Here is a 21,447-nt window from a genome sequence, read left to right on the forward strand (position 1 = left end):
CTTTGAAAAGACAATGGAAGAGAACTGAAAAGGCTCAGCTCAAGAGGAAAAGTCGTAGAGCTGTCAGGGTCTACTTCAGTAGTTTGCAAACCTCACTGTCCATTAGAACCATACATTCCAAGCCTCTCCTCAAAGTTCTGATGTAGCAAGATTATAGTGGATTCCAGAATTTTCTCTTTTAAACTCTCCCATAATTCTTATGCTTGGTTCCCATGAGTCCAGGTGAAGGTTAAGGAAGCCCTGCCTTAGAGTGATGTCAGTAGTCATGCAACAAACACTACAAACAATAGGCATGGAGAGCTGAAAATATTTATCAATTGTCTGAATGCGAGATTGGTGAAAAGCTATTCCTAAAGATTAATTTGATGTTTAAAACCTAGTTTGGAAAGGAAGATGATGAATTCAGTTTTGGAAGCCTGATGGATTTGAGATTTTAACATAAAATTTCAGGTATATCAGTCTTCCCCAAAGTGTGTTCCACTGAATATTTGTTTCATCAGACCATTACATCTACATAATGCTAGTTCCAGGACATGTTAATATTGTGTTCTCTGAAAAAAATGAGTGTCATTGGACTAGGAAAATAAAAGATGGCTCATTGGGAAACACCGAATTAAAATAAGTCAAATGTTTGCTTTATCATAAAACTCATGGAGCCTACAACACACTAATGTTCATTGTAGAGCTCCAGGAGTAATATATATGTAGCACTTTCATTTTTCACCACAGAAAATTTTTTAATTGAGGAAATGTTATGAAGCTAATGTTCCTGATAACACATGTAGGAAATGCTAAAGTATATAAGGAAGATCTTTTTTTAAATTATTATTATGCTTTAAGTTTTAGGGTACATGTTCACAACGTGCAGGTTTGTTACATATGTATACATGTGCCATGCTGGTGTGCTGCACCCAGTAACTCATCATTTAACATTAGGTATATCTTCTAATGCTATCCCTCCCCACTCACCCCACCCCACAACAGGCCCCGGTGTGTGATGTTCCCCTTCCTGTGTCCATGTGTTCTCATTGTTCAATTCCCACCTATGAGTGAGAACGTGCAGTGTTTGTTTTTTTTGTCCTTGAGATAGTTTGCTGAGAATGATGGTTTCCAGCTTCATCCACGTCCCTACAAAGGACATGAACTCATCTTTTTTTATGGCTGCATAGTATTCCATGGTGTATATGTGCCACATTTTCTTAATCCAGTCTATCATTGTTGGACATTTGGGTTGGTTCCAAGTCTTTGCTATTGTGAATAGTGCCACAATAAACATATATGTGCATGTGTCTTTATAGCAGCATGTTTTATAATCCTTTGGGTATATACCCAGTAATAGGACGGCTGGGTCAAATGGAATTTCTAGTTCTAGATCCCTGAGGAATCCCCACACTGACTTCCACAATGGTTGAACTAGTTTACAGTCCCACCAACAGTGTAAAAATGTTCCTATTTCTCCACATCCTCTCCAGCACTTGTTGTTTCTTGACTTTTTAATGATTGCCATTCTAACTAGTGTGAGATGGTATCTCATTGTGGTTTTGATTTGCATTTCTCTGATGGCCAGTGATGATGAGCATTTTTTCATGTATCTTTTGGCTGCATAAATGTCTCCTTTTGAGAAGTGTCCTGTTCATATCCTTCGCCCACTTTTTGATGGGGTTGTTTGTTTTTTTCTTGTAAATTTGTTTGAGTTCATTGTAGATTCTGGATATTAGCCCTTTGTCAGATGGGTAGATTGCAAAAATTTTCTCCCATTCTGTAAGCTGCCTGTTCACTCTGATGGTAGTTTCTTTTGCTGTGCAGAAGCTCTTTAGTTTAATTAGATCCCATTGGTCTATTTTGGCTTTTGTTGCCATTGCTTTTGGTGTTTTAGACACGAAGTCCTTGCCCATGCCTATGTCCTGAATGGTATTGCCTAGGTTTTCTTCTAGGGTTTTTGTGATTTTAGGTCTAACATTTAAGTCTTTAATCCATCTTGAATTAATTTTTGTATAAGGTGTAAGGAAGGGATCCAGTTTCAGCTTTCTACATATGGCTAGCCAGTTTTCCCAGCACCATTTATTAAATAGGGAATCCTTTCCCCATTTCTTGTTTTTGTCAGGTTTGTCAAAGATCAGATAGCTGTAGAAACAATGCAGCATTATTTCTGAGGGCTCTGTTCTGTTCCATTGGTCTATAACTCTGTTTTGGTACCAGTACCATGCTTTTTTGGTTACTGTAGCCTTGTAGTATAGTTTGAAGTCAGGTAGCATGATGCCTTCAGCTTTGTTCTTTTGGCTTAGGATTGACTTGGCAGTGTGGGCTCTTTTTTGCTTCCATATGAACTTTAAAGTAGTTTTTTCCAATTCTGTGAAGAAAGTCATTGGTAGCTTGATGGGGCTGGCATTGAATCTATAAATTACCTTGGGCAGTATGGCCATTTTTACGATATTGATTCTTCCTACCCATGAGCATGGAATGTTCTTCCATTTGTTTCTTTTATTTGTTTCTTTTATTTCATTGAGCAGTGGTTTGTAGTTCTCCTTGAAGAGGTCCTTCACGTCCCTTGTAAGTTGGATTCCTAGGTATTTTATTCTCTTTGAAGCAATTGTGAATGGGAGTTCACTCATGATTTGGCTGTCTGTCTGTTATTGGTGTATAAGAATGCTTGTGATTTTTGCACAGTGATTTTGTATCCTGAGACTTTGCTGAAGTTGCCTATCAGCTTAAGGAGATTTTGGGCTGAGATGATGGGGTTTTCCAAACATACAATCATGTCATCTGCAAACAGGGACAATTTGACTTCCTCTTTTCCTAGTTGAATACCCTTTATTTCCTTCTCCTGCTAGATTGCCCTGGCCAGAAATTCCAACACTATGGTTAATAGGAGTGATGAGAGAGGGCATCCCTGTCTTGTGCCAGTTTTCAAAGGGAATGCTTCCAGTTTTTGCCCATTCAGTAGGACATTGGCTGTGGGTTTGTCATAGATAGCTCTTATTATTTGGAGATATGTCCCATCAATACCTAATTTATTGAGAGTTTTTAGCATGAAGGTTGTTGAATTTTGTCAAAGGCCTTTTCTGCATCTATTGAGATAATCATGTGGTTTTTGTCGTTGGTTCTGTTTATATGCTGGATTACGTTTATTGATTTGCATATGTTGAACCAGCCTTGCATCCCAGGGATGAAACCCACTTGATCATGGTGGATAAGCTTTTTGATGTGCTGCTGGATTCGATTTGCCAGTATTTTATTGAGGATTTTTGCATCGATGTTCATCAGGGATATTGGTCTAAAATTCTCTTTTTTTGTTGTGTCTCTGCCAGGCTTTGGTATCAGGATGATGCTGGCCTCATAAAATGAGTTAGGGAGGATTCCCTCTTTTTCTGTTGATTGGAATAGTTTCAGAAGGAATGGTACCAGCTCCTCCTTGTACCTCTGGTAGAATTTGGCTGTGAATCCATCTGGTCCTGGACTTCTTTTGGTTGGTAAGCTATTAATTATTGCCTCAATTTCAGAGCCTGTTATTGGTCTATTTGGAGATTCAACTTCTTTCTGGTTTAGTCTTGAGAGGGTGTATGTGTCGAGGAATTTATCCATTTCTTCTAGATTTTGTAGGTTATTTGCGTAGAGGTGTTTATAGTATTCTCTGATGGTAGTTTGTATTTCTGTGGAATCGGTGGTGATATCCCCTTTATCATTTTTTTATTGCATCTATTTGATTCTTCTCTCTTTTCTTCTTTATTAGTCTTGCTAGTGGTCTGTCAATTTTGTTGATCTTTTCAAAAAACCAGCTCCTGGATTCATTGATTTTTTGAAGGGATTTTTATATCTCTATTTCCTTCAGTTCTGCTCTGATCTGAGTTATTTCTTGCCTTCTGCTAGCTTTTGAATGTGTTTGCTCTTGCTTCTCTAGTTCTTTTAATTGTGACGTTAGGGTGTCAATTTTAGATCTTTCCTGCTTTCTCTTGTGGGCATTTAGTGCTATAAATTTCCCTCTACACACTGCTTTGGATGTGTCCCAAAGATTCTGGTATGTTGTGTCTTTGTTCTCGTTGGTTTCAAAGAACATCTTTATTTCTGCCTTCATTTCGTTATGTACCCAGTAGTCATTCAGGAGCAGGTTGTTCAGTTTCCATGTAGTTGTGCGGTTTTGAGTGAGTTTCTTAATCCTGAGTTCTAGTTTGATTGCACTGTGGTCTGAGAGACAGTTTATTATAATTTCTGTTCTTTTACATTTGCTGAGGAGTGCTTCGCTTCCAACTATGTGGTCAGTTTTGGAATAGGTGTGGTGTGGTGCTGAAAAGAATGTATATTCTGTTGATTTGGGGTGAAGAGTTCTGTAGATGTCCATTAGGTCTGCTTGGTGCAGAGCTGAGTTCAGTTCCTGAATATCCTTGTTAACTTTCTGTTGCATTGATCTGTTTAATGTTGACAGTGGGGTGTTAAAGTCTCCCATTATTATTGTGTGGGAGTCTAAGTCTCTTTGTAGGTCTCTAAGGACTTGCTTTATGAATCTGGGTGCTCCTGTATTGGGTGCATATATATTTAGGATAGTTAGCTCTTCTTGTTGAATTGATCCATTTACCATTATGTAATGGCCTTCTTTGTCCCTTTTGATCTTTGTTGGTTTAAAGTCTGTTTTATTAGATACTAGGATTGCAACCCCTGCCTTTTTTTGTTTTCCATTTGCTTGGTAGATCTTCCTCCATCCCTTTATTTTGAGCCTGTGTGTGTCTCTGCACGTGAGATGGGTTTCCTGAATACAGCACACTGATGGGTCTTGACTCTATCCAATTTGCCAGTCTGTGTCTTTTAATTGGAGCATTTAGCCCACTTACATTTAAGGTTAATATTGTTATGTGTGAATTTGATCCTGTCATTATAATGTTAGCTGGCTATTTTGCTCGTTAGTTGATGCAGTTTCTTCTTAGCCTTGATGGTCTTTACAATTTGGCATGTTTTTGCAGTGGCTGGTACCGGTTGTTCCTTTTCATGTTTAGTGCTTCCTTCAGGAGCTCTTTTAGGGCAGGCCTGGTGGTGACAAAATCTCTTAGCATTTGCTTGTCTGTAAAGGATTTTATTTCTCCTTCACTTATGAAGCTTAGTTTGGCTGGATATGAAATTCTGGGTTGAAAATTCTTTTCTTTAAGAATGTTGAATATTGGCCCCCACTCTCTTCTGGCTTGTAGGGTTTCTGCCGAGAGATCCGCTGTTAGTCTGATGGGCTTCCCTTTGTGGGTAACCCGACCTTTCTCTCTGGCTGCCCTTAACGTTTTTTCCTTCATTTCAACTTTGGTGAATCTTACAATTATGTGTCTTGGAGTTGCTCTTCTCGAAGAGTATCTTTGTGGCGTTCTCTGTATTTTCTGAATCTGAATGTTGGCCTGCCTTGCTATATTGGGGAAGTTCTCCTGGATGATATCCTGCAGAGTGTTTTCCAACTTGGTTCCGTTCTCCCCATCACTTTCAGATACACCAATCAGACGTAGATTTGGTCTTTTCACGTTGTCCCATATTTCTTGGAGGCTTTGTTCATTTCTTTTTATTCTTTTTTCTCTAAACTTCTCTTCTTGCTTCATTTCATTCATTTGATCTTCCATCACTGATACCCTTTCTTCCAGTTGATTGAATCGGCTACTGAGGCTTGTGCATTCGTCACGTAGTTCTGGTGCCATAGTTTTCAGCTCCATCAGGTCCTTTAAGGACTTCTCTGCATTGGTTATTCTAGTTAGCCATTCATTTATTTTTTTTTTAAGGAAGATCTTTAAGTTTACTACAAAGGCCAAAGTCAGATGTATAGGTTTCATGGAAGGGATGAATAAGGTAGTGAAATGCTGCAGAGACTCAGAAGAATAAGAACCAGTCATTTGAGTTGGCAATATTAGAAAATTTAGAAAAGGCAATTTTAGTAGAAGTAGTAGTGAAAGTAAGATTTTGAAGATGTTAGGATACAATCTCATGTTTTCAAACCACAAGCTGAAATGGAGACAGCGTGTTAAAATATTAAAATTGGAATTATCCTGGAAAACATAGTCATTATAGTTATGCTACTATAGTGGTAAAGCTAACTCCTTATAATAGGAGGGGAAGTAGATTCATGGAAAAATTTTAATTATTGGATAAACTGAAAAAGGGTGTAAAGAGAGATGCATTTAAGGTGCTAGAAATGAGGGAAAGAGATTAGAGAACTGGTAGAATAACTTTAGAAAAGGAGATTAATTTTTCTCCTTCTAGGGGATAGGAAATTTTTTAGATGAATAATTGTATTAGATTTTTTTAGATTAATAATTGTCAATCTATGAGATTAGTTTTCAGTATTCCGTTTTTTGAATTAGCTAGTTTCTTTGCTTGTGTATTAGTGTCAAGTGTGCTTGCCTAGAGTAGGAGTTCAATACATGGCTGTTCTCGTTAGTGGTGCTGTTAGTTTTTCTATTTGAACATGTTGCTGCTTCTTACCACCACCAGTGAGTAGACAAGGGAGATTCCATTAAGGTCAAACCAGATAATTAACTCTATTTGGTTTATCAGTACTGCATTTTGTAATCATAAGTTGGCTGGCTATGATTCTTTCTGCTGTTTATATTTCATCTTCATTATCTCGCATTGTACTTGAAACAACCTACACTTTTGTTCATTCATGTCTTGATTTGTTTTTCAGTGGTCATTCTAGTTGCAATTTTTTTTTATTCTAAGGAAACTTGCTTTACGCCGCTGGAGATTTGCACATTTTACTTCTATGTACTCACTTACGTATACAGTGTTAATGGCAGTCGCATGACTCATAGTCTGCATAAGCATAAATTAACTCCAGTACCTCTGTGGTATGCCCTCTTTGAGATTGCTCTGGAAGACCACCCAGAAGTCTGAATTTACACAGACTGCAAAGACCCATTGAACTTAAGAAAACCCAGCAGCACTGACTGACCAAATACACCTGCATCTTTCAGTATGAACGAGCTGTCCATTTGCTCTTGATTGAGGTTCAAACTGTGGATCTTAAACTATAAAGGGCTTTATGGGATGAATTATGGATACTTTAAACAAGACCTCTTCCTTCAAATAGAGTGCTTTGCACATAGTGAGCACTCCATAAATGCTCTTGACTGACTATGACTTAATGAATGTTTAGACCTTCCAGTGAACTTCTTTTCATGCTTTCCAGATTTGAAGGAAGGGTTCTTGATATTGAATATTTGTCTTTCTTATTAGTTTTTCTTGGGGGCTTACTATAGTGTAATTTTACTGACCACAGAAAATTTATCTTTTTAGTGATGAATCATTTTAGGTGGTCTGTTGGCCCTGCCTGAGTAATCAATGGAATCTAAGGTTTTATAATTTGATTCATGTGTTCAGAGACAATAGCTGTAAAATAAAATAATAGTTTTAATAAGTTCACCAAGAAAGTAGCAAATGTATTATTTTTTGCCCTGGGGCTGGGTCTTTTTCTGATGGATTTTTCACTTATTTGGTCCTTAGTTCATTGCTTCTCACAAAGACAACTTTAAAACAGTGCTGCTTAAAAACTTTTCAATGTGAAAGTTTATACAATATGAGGGGACTTTTTTGAAAAGAAATTTATTCCCATAGGTTATTGAGGAACTGGTGGTATTTGGTTACATGAGTAAGTTCTTTAGTGGTGATTTGTGGGATTTTGGTGAGGGGACATATTTTACTTCCTCATTAGGCAAAAAGTTACTTTGGAAATTACTAACATAAACAAATTGGAGTAATTAGAAAGATAGAATGCTCTATTTTAAATAGGTGAGATTTTCTTAGCTTTAAAAGAACGTCCAGGTTAGTGGTTCTCAGGATTAGCTAGAGAACTTAAAGTATAGATTTCCAAATTATTCAACTGTGCTTTTCAAAAGGTTAATGTAATTCAGATAATCATACATGTTCTTGAATTATTGATTTGGGCCCAGGGAACAAGTGGTTTAGTACAGATTTTCTGTCCCCAAGTTAGGTCAAGAAACATTTTATACTATCTCTTTTCAAGGCGGTTATATACTATTCTATTATAAAGTAGACTTTTAGTATCCTTACGATTTTTTAAAAAACAAAATTATATGAATCTAATATCCTGTGTGGGTCCATGCAGCTTCAAGTTTTCTTATTGATCCTAGTAGCTCATGAGAATAAACCAGGAATAAGGAACAAATTGAGGTGGCAAATGACTCCAAAGGAACAAAACTTACTCTTCCTTCATTTCTTCCCCATATACTAAATGAAGGTACTACTCATTATCCACCCAGTTACCGGAGCAAAAAGCCTAGCAGTCATCTTTAATTATTCTTTCCCTCACCTCCCATATCTAGTCTACCAATGCATTTTGCTCCATGCACCTTCAAATATATTCTGAGTCTGACTCCTCTTCATATCCATTGCTACTGCTCTAGTCTAAGCCACCATCATCTTTATCCTCTTTGGCCTGAACTATTATGAGCCTGTCTTCTTTGGCTTTTTAAAAAATCGACTTCATTTTTTAGAACAGTTTTCTATTTACAGAAAAATTGAGATAGTTCAGAGAGTTCACATATACTCTCTCACCCAGTTTCTCCTATTAACATCTTACATTAGTGTGGAATATTTGTTATAATTATAAATGAATATTGGTACATAATTATTAACTAAAGCCCATTTTTTTCAGACTTTCTTAGTTTTTACCTAATGTCCTTTTTCTGTTCCAGGATTCTATCCTGGATACCACACATTTAGTCCTTCTTCTCCTTAGTCTTCTCTTGGCTGTGACAGTTTCTCAGACTTTTCTTATTTTTGATGACCTTGGCAGGTTTGAGGAGTCATGATCAGGCATTTTGCAGGATGCTCCTCTGCTGCAATTTGTCTGGTATTTTTCTTATAACTAGATTGGGGTTATGGTTTTTTTGGAGGAAGATTGCAGAGGTTAAGTACCATTTTCATCACATCATATTAAAGGTATATGCGAACAACGTGTCATCACTTTTGATATTGACCTTGACCGCATGGCTGAGGTAGTGTTTGTTAGGTTTCTTTACTGTAAACGTACTTTTTTCCCCTCCTTTTCCTAGTGTATTCTTAGGAAGAAAGTCACTACACACAGCCTACACTTAAAAAAGAGTAGGGATTTATGTTCCCCAACCCTGAGGGCAGAGTATCTCTACATAAATTATTTGGAATTCCTCTACAAGTGAGATAAGTCTCTTTTTCCCTTTTATTTTTATTTATTATTATTATTTTTCATTTTTTAGAGGCAGGGTATTACTCTGTCACTCAGACTAGAGTGCAATGGCATGAGCATAGCTCACTGCAACCTCAAACTCATGGGCTGTAGTGATCCTTCCACCTCAACCCCCCGAGTACCTGGAACTACAAGTGTGCAGCACCATGCCCAGCTAATTTTTTATTTTTTTTATAGAGAAGGGGGTCTCACTATGTTGCCCAGGCTGGTCTTGAACTCCTGGGCTCAAGTCTTTTCTTTATTTAATCAATCACTTATTTATATCAGTATAGACTCATGGATATTAATTTTATACTTTGAGTTATAATCAATACTACTTTATTTATTTTTGTTGCTCATATTGTTTCAGGTTTGGCCATTGAGAGCTCTTTCAGTTGGCTCCTGTGTCCCTTTGATATATTCCCATCAATGTGGGGTGTATTTTTTTTGTTGTGTTTTTGAGTGCCTCTTACTTTTTGGCACTTCTTGATGATCCAGGCTTATCTTGTATATTTCCTGCCCTAGTCCTAGAATCAGCCATTTCTTCAAGGAGTCCTTGTTTTCTTTATTAGAGAGTTGTGTTGGAAACCAAAATCTGAATGGTAGGTGGCCTCTCTGCTTTGGCTTTTTCCCCTATAGTTCATTCTCCACATAACAGGGTGAAGATTTAAGTACATTTAAATTATATTGCAACCTGTGATGGGTTATCCTTATATCTTTCAAAATCACAACTCCTTACAATGGTGTTTAAAGTTGTGGTCTACCCTTACCTACTTCTATGACTTTATCTCTTACCATTCTCTGTCTCATTCATTCCTTCCTGGATGCATTGGCCTCCCATCACCCTGCCTTTTTTCTTTCTTCTTCCCCCTCCCCTCTTCCGAATTTTAACCCCCAAATTATTAACTAATGATTTTTTGATGTAGTATTGTCTAAATAGTATTACCTTCCTTACTAAAAGGAATAATGTAATGATCAATTTTATGACTTATAGTTATCATTATATATAATAAGTTATATAACAATGATGCGTTTAGGCCCTAATGAGCTACATAGGACTCTCTTTGCCTTCTAAATAATTCTAGAGAGTTCTGTAAAGTGAAAAGGATGCTCCTCCTTTAGCTTCTCATCCACATTTATGTCCTCAGAGGCTATTGAAGTGTCCAAAGCGCTAGTCAACTCTGTATTGCTCTTGTCTGAGATTTTTACAGCTCTAAACTTTTAGAATCTGTCAGTAATTGTGTCTAGAACTAGCCCACTAGCCATAACTTCTATTGTTCTATTCCTGATTACAACCTAAGGCAGAAATGAAAATTTCCAGGGAATATAAGAAAATAAATATTATGTATAAAACTGGTAGAGTAAATTTTACTAACTCCTAATCAGCTTCATCACCCAGAGAACACATGGCAAGTGTGTACACAACACCAATCTTGAAAGACAAGACCAAGAAACAAACGCATAAACAAATAAATGCATTGGAAATTGTCACAAAGTGATATGAAGAGACAAAGATCACATTGATTAGAATCTTCTGGTATGCTACTGGTGGTCTCCAGTAATTTGCAGAGGCAGCTGCCCAATGGCCAAAATTCAGGTTAAGCACTTTGGCAGAATATGTTTGAAAATAGTGATGAAGAGTAGGGAAGTAAAACACATTTTGTAAAATGAGTTAAAGTATAGAAGAACTGTATACGTTTTGTTTGATTTGGCTAACTTCTAGGTTTTTGGCTTTTATTGGAGGTTTGGGGTTGCTAAGTGGCTGACTGTAGAAGAAGTGAAATGTATGAGTTTGCCAGGACTGCCATAACAAAGTATCACACACTGGGAGACTTGACAGAATTTTATTGTCTCACAGTTTTGGAGGGTAGAAGTCCAAGATCAAGATGTCACCAGGTCTGATGTCTTCTGGGGTCTCTCTAGTTGGCTTGTAGATGGTTATCTTCTCCCTGTGTCTTCCCCTGGCCTAGTTTCTGTGTGTGTCTGTCTTAATTTCCTCTTTTTATAAGGTCACTAGTCACATTGGATTAGGGTCCTCCTGGATGACATTTTAACTTGATTAACTCTTTAAAAATGTTTTTTCCAAATACAGTCACATTCTGAGATACTAGGGGTTAAAATATCAACATATGAATTCTGGGGAACATAATTCATCCAATAACATGAAGGTATACTCTGTTCTCTTTAATGTTATTTTCTTAGCATTGTGAATTTATTCTCAATAGATAAAAGGCCTTGACTTTAAAAAGCCTCATTCTCTGTGGAGATACAAATATACACAAGAAACAATTACATTATTTTAGAGGAAACATAAATCACATAGACAGGAATTCAGAGAAGGTGAATATCAACAAGGCCTAGGGAAGAATTGTAGAAGCTGGGAGCCAAAAATGGCCTTATAAATTATTTATTTTTTCAGCATTCTCTATCTGTAGGTTTGAGTTCTACAGATGCACCTTTTTGTCCCCTCACACTTAACTTTTTCCTCTGTTCCCTTCTCTCTGTTTTCCTCTTTCTTCATTCCTGGGGATGCAGGGGGAAAAAAAGTAGGTAATTTACCTTTTTAATGGGATAGCTTGTGTGGGGCAACATTGCCTCACTTCAGTAACCTAATTTCACTAATGAGAAGAATGGGGTTCACAAGTTAAATGATTTGTCCAGGTTTCTGACCTAGAATCCAGGTCTTCTGATTCTTACTGCACTATGCATTCAAGTGCATCGTGTCACAATTTTAGTGGGAGAATGTTTTATTTGTGTTTTAAGAACAAATAAGATTGCCTTTCCATTTTGCGTAATCAGGTCATTTGTATTATTTTCCATTAGCCTTCCCTCTTAAACATTTCCAATTTCTTCAGCTATTTTTATTACTATTTTCTTATTTGTTTCCTACATAATTTTGGCATCCATGTTAAAGTTTCACCTCACATAAGATCTTAACCAAAGTAATAATTCTTTCTTTTATAATGTAGTGCTATTTTTTTTTAAACTTAGCTTTACTAGTACTTGTACCACAAGTATGATATTACTAATTGTACTTGTGGCCATAGGTAAACTTCACTTAGTATCATTGTTTCGATGAAAGCTACCTTTTACTCAACTTCTAATATGTGTCAGGACCACCTAGGTACTTTATGGTATCATCTCATTTAATCCACATAAATGTTTTTAAAGGTGAATATGTTACCTGTTTTATAGATGGTAAGACTCAAAATGGTCATTGACTTCTCTAAAGTTGCATAGGGTGGAAATTGGGAGAGCTGGGACTTGGCTTGTTCTGTTTGTCTCTGTGGCTCCTTTCCCACAAGTGTTACGTTGAATATGGACAAGAAATAGACCTATTTGTTTACCGTGTGTACCTCCGATGCCTACATGGAGGCTGCTTCCTCAGAGGTCAATTTGTGGAAAAATGAATGTGGCCCACAGCTTCTAAATATATTTTTATATACCTTTTGCTCTTTTAGTTTCTTTGAGTCATTTTTATGTCTCAATTTGTTCTCCCAGATATTAATGTTTTGTAATGAATTTAGACTTCTTCTTGGAACATGATTTATTCCTTCTTGATATTGGTAAATCTTAAGACTTTGGCATGATTTAATTTAGTGATATATCTTAACCAAACAGTCATAAATCTCATTTTCACATTAAAGTTAAAAGACGTATAATACTATATTTTGTTAAACCACATGATTTATCATAATAGTTGTAATTGTATCATGTTTTCAAAGTGGCTTGACTGAATTCTTGCTGTTCTTTTGCTCATGATTATCCTGATTTCTAAATTTCTGGGTTTTAAAATTCTATTTTTTTCAGTTTTTAAAAAAATTAACCGTAAAATTAATGGGCACCTTTTATTTAAATCATTATTATCGAAAAGTAACATACAGGCCTAAGTTTTAAACACAGTGAGTAGCTAACTCATAACCTACTGCTGCTTAGTTAATATGTTGGGTTAAAAGGATAGAAATACCCAAGTAAAAGTGGACTGGCAATGCCAGACCCTACTATCTAACTCAGTGAGGACTCTAGAGAAAGGCAGGTTTGGAATAGAAATGATATCAGAGTTTTGGGCTGGGATTTCTGTGATTCTCTTGGTGTCCCTCTCAGGGCTGCAAGATTGCTATAGCAGTTCTAAGTGGCATATCCTTATGTGGTATTTTCAAAGGCAGGAAAGAGGGAAAGAATAGAAAAAGGGCCTTCTCCCTAAATCATCTCTCTCATTTTCATGCAGAAAAATCGTTTCTGAGAAGCATCACCAGCAGACTTTAGCTTTCCTCTCACTGCTCAGGACTGGATTAAGTGCTTCTCCTTGTACCAGTCACTGACAACAAATAGGGTTGCCATGACTGGCTTAGTCCAGTCGTGATTCATCCCTGAGGAGTGCACATTTTTTAGCACTCTTCAAAATGGGAATTCTGTTTTTAAGACAGGCTTTTGGGTAGGCAATTAATAGTGTCTGCCACTATTACTGAACTCCTTTAGTATGATCAAATAGCTATTATGCACAAATGTACAATTACAACTCTGATGAGTGCAAAGGAATGACTGGTGCTATGAAATGAAAGGGATTTAATCGAGCCTGCCCACTCTTCTTCAAATAATTGATAATTAGGCTAAGATGTGGAGAAAGTTTCAGAAGTTAGGTAGGCAAAGGGGTTAAGGTATAGTAGAGTTGGGGAGGGAGGAGGAAGCATTCCACGCAGAGGAAGCATATTGTGTTTATGTAAATTAAAAGGGCACATAAATATTCACTGCTGTTCTCACTAGTCGCTGGTCGGTGAAGGCCTTTGAGTTACTTCTAGGGGTAGAAGAAATTGGTAGACCTTGTAGGTCTACAAATAGGACGCCGAAATACTGGAATTTCTGAAAAATTTCCATGTGTTGAAGGGACAACAGGACAGATTATTTGACTTTGATTGTTTTACAAAATTCTTGCTGTGGAGTTGCCATATATAATGCGCTTACAGGCAAAAATCAGGCTGTCACCCCTGCTCCTTCTAACAGTTGCCTGCAGCTGGAATCTTTAGTTGATATCAGTTAAAAACGTTAAGAACAGCACCCTCGCTTCTCTGACACCTTCTGTGATGCTAATTTCTGTACTTGATACTTACATGATTCCCATTTTAAAATTTTTGATACAGTTGAATATTAAATGAAAAACAATGTTCTCTGAGATTTTGTGGGTTTCCCCAGAGAGACAATAAAATAAAATATCTTTTGGCTTCAATACACATAGAATTTTTGTGGACACTGGGCTACTCTCTGCTAGGATAAAATGGTAGTTTTATAAATTTGTCCAGCAGTATACAGCTCTAACCAATGACTAAAAGTGACCTCTTTTGAAAATTTGCAACTTTGTTATCAAAAGAATGCATATATTACATAATTTAATTATTTAAAAAGTATTCATGATACTTGAATTCTCCTAGTGTCTACCCTTTCTGGCTTACAATTCATGAAAATTTCATTTTCATGTTTAAAAATTTGGAAGTTTTTATTTAAATCTTGTAAAATGTGGCAATATTGCTATGGTAGATAGGATACAGGGTCAACTGTTCTGACAAGACTCCGAAATAATAGTGGCTTAAAAAAAATAACAGCTTGGGGCTGGGCGTGGTGGCTCACGCCTGTAATCCTAGCACTTTGGGAGGATGAGGCAGGCGGATCACTTGAGGTCAGGAGTTCGAGACCAGCCTGGCCAACATGGTGAAACCCCGTCTCTACTAAAAATAGAAAAATTAGCCGGGTGTGGTGGCACATGTCTGTAATCCCAGCTACTTGGGAGGCTGAGGCAGGAGAATTGCTTGAACCCGGGAAGTGGAGGTTGCATTGAGCTGATAACATGTTCCTGGGCAACAGAGTGAGATTCTGTTTTAAAAACACACAAACAAACAAACACAAAAAACAAAATAACAGTTGGAGATTCATATGGCAGTTGCATAGGTGCCTTCTATCTTATTGATTTACTATTCTAATATCAGTTTTCCCCTCATGATCTAGGAATGGCTACTTCAGCTCCTGGAATTACATTCACATTCCAGCCAGTGGCAAGGAACAGAAAGAAGGGAAGGGTATATTCCTTCCCTATAAGGGAATAACTCAGATGTTATCACCTCACTTTTGCTTGCATCCTTTTGGCAAGAACTTAGTCATATGGGTACAACTAGCAACAAGACAGTTGGGAAATAATGTGGAAATATTGTCTGTGTGCCCACTTAAAACTCAGAGATTTTCTAAAATTGAAAGGGGGAGGATGAATATCGGAAGGCAGTAACGTTCTGTGCTATAATCACCATCTTTTGGCAGTTGCCAAAAGAAGTGGTTGAATAGTTTTGAACTTAGATGTGAGTATATAATTCAGGGTAAAATGGGTGTCTGTGGAGACACAATTATATTTATGCATATTATACCCTATTTTATGCAATTTTGTATCCCTACCATCTAGCATAGTATACTACTAAAAATAAACACGTAAAAATATGTTTGGAATGAATGACCATCCTTCTTTTCTTTTCTTGTACAATCTGTATTAGATATGTATTCTTTTTTACACTTGCCATATATTCACCCTTATCCATATTTCACTTCCCTTCTCAAAGGGGATTTAAGAGTCGAGATGATCATAGTTCATAGTATGATAGAGGAGTACTTTGTATCTGTGTGTGTTTAAGTCTGTATGTAAAATCTAATAGGAATCTGAATTAACTTAAAACAACAAAGGACCAATTTTCCCTATCCCCAAATTGACAGTTTTAACTTCTATTATCATGGTTTAATTATCAATAGACTAGCTGTATTGTTTTGAATGTTCAGTACTGTGTCTGAGAATTCCGCAGATTTTTAAAATTGATACCCAAGGCCATTAATTGGTTTGTGAAGATGTTTTCTCTGCACCTTACGTGTATATTTTATGTATTGACCAGCTATCCCTGAAGAAGATAAGATAATCTGAGGAATAAAAGTGTTCTGACATGATTTTTTTTTTGTATCTCAGAATTAGGTATTCCATAGACATTTTGATCATTTATCTTGTTTTTGGCCTTCTGTTAATATACAGATTCATTTGTTCTTGTGTTAACTTATACTACACCTTTTTAATAATTCTTAAGTGTCAGGTGCTGCATTCAGTGTTGGGACCATGAGGATGCATGAGACCCAGTGTGCACCTCACTCAGCTTAGTGTCAGTGCCACACCGTGTGGGGAGTGTTGTGCCAGGACCCCACTGTGGGGTAACTGAGGGGAAAGCAAGGAGCTTGTGAGGCAATGGGGGCAGGCGGGATGGTGACATGATTCACGTGAACCTTGATTGTTGAGAAATAATATGGCAATAGTTCCATTTGATGGGAGTGATACATACAAAGTGTGAGTTAGAGATGGAATTGGAGAGCTAGATCATGGAGGACCCTTTATATGCCATGCAGAGGAGTGGGGACTTAATGTCCCCAGGTCAGTGGCTTTCAAACCTTTTTGTCCACAACCCATAGTAATGCATATGTTTTTACATGGTGACTTATTACTACGCCTGGACCTAACATTTGCAGGGCCTGGGCAAGAGGACAAATGGTAGCATAGATACATACAGTGTAGCTAAATAGTTAAAACTCAAAGCAAAAAACTGTTAGAAAAGGATATACCAACCTACCTTGACACATATACCTTATAATGAAAAATGATACCAAATAACTGAGAATAGTGCAAATTTAAAATTAATTTTGTCTTCCACCAAAAGACTATGAATTTACCCTGAGGAAATGCCAGGACAGTGGTAACTGGGCCAAGCTGGAGGAAAGGAGGGAAAGGCTCACTCAGCCTTCTCTCCCAATGGCCATGGAATCTGTAGACAAATACCTCCTGTCTCTTGCTCTTTTTTGGGGGAAGGGCGCTTTCATTTCTGCCAGAGGCTCTGGGCCCCCACCCATTGCTCCTTCTATACCCAACAGCCAGGCATTGAGTTCCAAAGTGATCTAGTCCATGATAATCCAGTCCAAGGGCAACCTCTGGCCCCTAGGTGCTCTCAGCCACTCACCCTCACAGGAGGGTTTGCATTAAGAGTTCTCTGAGCAGGAATGTGAAGAAGTATTGAGACAAGGGGCCCCTGCTTTCTATGCCACACCTTTTCCCCATTCTTTTAGGGCCAAGGGGTCTCTCCAGCCCTCAGGTCCAGGCTCTTTCATTCAGCTGACGACTTTTGGCCACTCCTTGGACTGGAGGTACACACATGCTAGTAGTACTACCTGACCTGAAGAAGGGGCCCATGTAGGTCAGAGTAGCAACTTAAGGCCATTTGGGTAGAGAATGATGGTGATGCTGGTAGTCAGAGCTTCAGGTGGAAAAGAGAACTCCCTGGCTGGTGGAAAACAGCACAGGCAGAGGAAGGCCAGAGCAAAAGCTTCTTGCTCATCATTGGTGGATCTGAAGGAAGGAGGACATTGGTTATGAGGTTATTCAGCCAAGGAAAGGCCTAAAGATGGTGAAAGTGAAGCTAGAGAGGAGGGGAGGGATGTAGAATCCACAGGTCTTGATGACTAATTAGATATTGGGGGTGCAGAAGAAATCTAGAATAATGCCATCATTTTTGATGAGTGCCGTTTAAGGCCACAGTATGACAATCAGGTAGTATTTAGTTTATTATTTGGAAATATGGGTCAAGATATGGTCAAAGAAATGTTTTTATTTGGATAGTTTGTTAAGATGGGAATTTCTAGGCCCCACCTACTGAATCAGAATCACCAGAAGTCCTGGGAGCCTGCAGGTGAGCAAACTCCTGTGGTGATTTTGAGACACATCTGTACCTTGGAGAGTGGGAACAGTGTTTCAGGTGGCCTGAGGGCTGAACTCTGGTGCTCACCAATACTTAAGGGACAGGAGGAGGGGGGGAAGTGACAGACAGACACTGGAAAGAAGTGGGCAGTATGTCCAATGAAAGAGAAAGGTTTAATAAAGTAAGGATGGTGACATGGCTTGTGCATTTAACATTGGGAAGCTTCTGATAAACCTTAGCAAAGGCAGATTGCACTGATTCCAAGGATCGAATATGTTGGGAGATTAGGAAAGGGAGATAGATGATATAGGATATGGTCTATACATCTTTTTTACATTACAATTTGATTATAAAGCCAGATGAAAGAGGGATAACAAAGCAAGGCACAGATTTGAAGGAGGCCTTTAAAAACAATTCTGGAGCACTTATATGATGAAGGGAAGAGGAACCTGTGGAGAACCAGATACTGAATATATGGCAGAGAAAAGGAGTAACTGATATAGCCTGGTTTCAAAGGAGATGAGAGATGCATTTTAGGACCCAGGAGGAGGGAAGCTTAAGCAGAAGGAAGAACACGTCTGGCTTCTATACAGTTAAGAAGGAGAAAGGGCATGCATAGATGCAAAAAATTCTCTTGACAGACATTTAAACACAAACTCTAGTCACAATTTAGGTGTTGTGGCTACAGAGGTTAATAAGGCATGGCTATAGTTGAGTGGGGGAGATAGACAAGGAAATCAGCAAGATAACATGTGGCAAGTGTTGTTAGAGTTGTGCTAAGAGATAGTGGAAACACAGGGGAGGGCATGAGACAAGGCTTTGCAGAATTGGAGAGAGGGCAAAATGTGAAAATGGGTTTGTACCTGAAATAGAAGGCAGGGACATGGAAGAGAAAGGTTGAGATGAGGACTATGGTAGGGCCAGGACTTAGGGAAAATGTGCACCAGGATTACGGCGATGGTGATTGGTAACCATAGATGCAATTTTACATGTACATGTATACGTGTGTATTACATATTACACATATATGTGTATATATTTTACATATACATATATACACACACGCACATACACACAATCATACAATTATAAGCATCAGCTGAAACTTTGTATGGGAGGACTTCAGAAAATGAATGTTTATGACCAAGGAAGCTTCTTGCTTATCCTTCCCTTTCCTCCTTTGATGACTTTTCTTGAGACTAATTTAGGTACAGAAAGCCACCGCTTCCAAAAGTGCTTTGGTACCCTGGCATAATTTCAAAGAAATCTCCTTTCCCACTTAGTTAACTACATTTCTCCAGGAAAAAAAAGTCTTCTCTGTCAATGTAACATCCTTTAACAGGACTCCTGCTGGTTGGTTCTTGTATCTTGCTGTGGCAGCTGTGAACATATATACTATTGATTGTTGATGTGTGATATAAATCCGACTGGAGCATGCCCACTAATTGGTTTGAGAGCTAGATATAGACAATGCTGTTTTATAGTAGCTTGTGTAGATAGGCCTAGTCATAGGGTTAATTCTGCTTGACAGCACATCAGCAGCATCTTGAGAGTAATTACCTAACAGAAGTTTTCCCACAGCCGAACTGAGAGCTTCAAAGGCTTCTGAATTTACAACCAGTATTAACCAATATCTGAAACATAATGTTCCCACAAGAGCTCAGAATTTTTTCTCCTTCTTATTAAATGTATGGGGTTACTAGGTTCATTTGCTGTGTGCTAAGAACTTAGTGAAAAGTTACTTGGTGTTGAATAATTTCAAACCTTGAATAATAAGGGGAATAATTATGAATTTGGTTTTGTATTGCTTTATTATCTTACTGAAACAAGGTAATCTGTAAAGATCAGGTGCCTTTTGAAAAACCGTATTGTATCTTGTTTCACCCAAAAACAAATTTAAAAAGTTAATATCTTTTCCATATTGTGCTATCTGTATTGATATTTGCATATTTAGAGGGCCTAGGGTAATGCATGCATATAAAATGATTATAATACATATATATTAAATTTTAGAAATACACACTGAAAAATGTAACTATTACCTCCCCTCCCAACCACACTCCCCTCCCCCATGAAATAATTGTTCTTTTACAAACAGTTTTTATATTGTGAAAACTTTCTTTCTCTTTGCAGGTCAGAAACCAAATTTGACTCCGGTTCAGGTATGTTTACATTAATAATGCTATTCTGAATATATTTTATTTACATTATTCTCTGAGGAGTAATTCATCAGATCAAGAACCATTTTGATTTTGAACAGACTAGGCAGTCTCTTTTCAAAACGTGAGTCCCACCTCAAAGCAGGGCTATTGACTGCATCAAATCATAATTTGAAATGTTCACTTTGGAGTCTTCATAGCTCTGCAATAAGCATTACATGCCCTATATCTGCAGAGTTTCATTTTAAAAGCAGAGGTGGGGGTGATACATACTAATTGCTCAAAGTAGATTATTATTTTCTCAGTGGACAAAGCATCCTGAGTAATTTGAAAATTCTCTTTAGGTTGTCACCAAATGTGGGAGATGGATGCATTTAATTCAGCAAACTATAGAGAGTTCAAGCCAATAGAAATAGAAATTTGTCTATGGGTTATTAGCTTGTTTTCTCTAAAAAAAAGTTTTATTGCTAGATGGGTGATAGAAAATGAAGGTCACCTTAAGCCATTATTTTGAATCTATTAAGACAAAATTTACATTCTCACAAGCAGTGGCATATCAGCCTCTTTAGACATTTTCTTTTCATTAAGCATGAAATGTAGCTATATAATTCTCAGGTTTGACTATGTCATTATGTCACTTGCTGAGATTTATGTGCTTCAAAGTTTCTGATGGCATTTACAATTAAAGCACAAAAATTGCCTCATATTTCATACAAAGGAATTACATATGCCCTTTGGTAGACTGTTAACAGATAAATAAACATTAATTTTTGAATTCCAGGAGAAAATAATTTACAGAAAAATATATAACTTGTTGAATTTAAAAGTAACATTTTTACTCTGGTTCAAGTTTCACTATATTGTAACTTTAAAAATGTTTTTACTTATTATGTTCACAAAGGAACAAGTGCTATATATTCTTTTTGCTAGTAGTGTTAAGGAGACGACACACTTTTTCTTCTTTATAAGCCTTTTCTTACTTTTGTTGTATGGTTTTGTGAATTTGGTGAGACTCATTAACTATGAAGTCTGTACATTTGAGTTAACAAATTAACCTAGTTTGAGAACTCCAGAAATCTTCGTATCCTGTGTCTTCTGCAGCCTCTGAATCAGATGTATGAATGATAGTATAAGATAAACATTTTTGGTTGAAAACGCTGACTATATAGAGACTAAAGGTGGGATGGCATTGTGTCAACTGTTTGACTCCTTGATTCACAAATGGCTCAAAATAAGATGAAAAATCTTTTTCATTTTTTCAGTTAAAATCTTTAAGTATAATTTAAAAATAAATGAATAAAGTTGATGGAGAGTGTATTTTTACCTAAAAATTACACGTCTTTTTTTT

General features: G+C 37.3%; 1 protein-coding gene across 6 annotated transcripts in view; it reads left to right on the forward strand.

Annotated features, from left to right (window-relative positions):
- MSRB3 (methionine sulfoxide reductase B3) overlaps window positions 1-21,447 on the forward strand; it is a 183,848-nt gene that overhangs the window by 66,163 nt on the left and 96,238 nt on the right. For all 6 annotated transcript variants that reach the window (XM_009247982.4, XM_063711650.1, NM_001133983.1 and 3 more), the window contains 1 exon segment: window positions 20,074-20,102. In XM_009247982.4, coding sequence (XP_009246257.1) covers window positions 20,074-20,102 — 29 coding nt within the window.

The sequence above is a fragment of the Pongo abelii genome, chromosome 10 (assembly GCF_028885655.2).
Source record: "Pongo abelii isolate AG06213 chromosome 10, NHGRI_mPonAbe1-v2.0_pri, whole genome shotgun sequence".
NCBI classification, from domain to species: Eukaryota; Metazoa; Chordata; class Mammalia; order Primates; family Hominidae; genus Pongo; species Pongo abelii.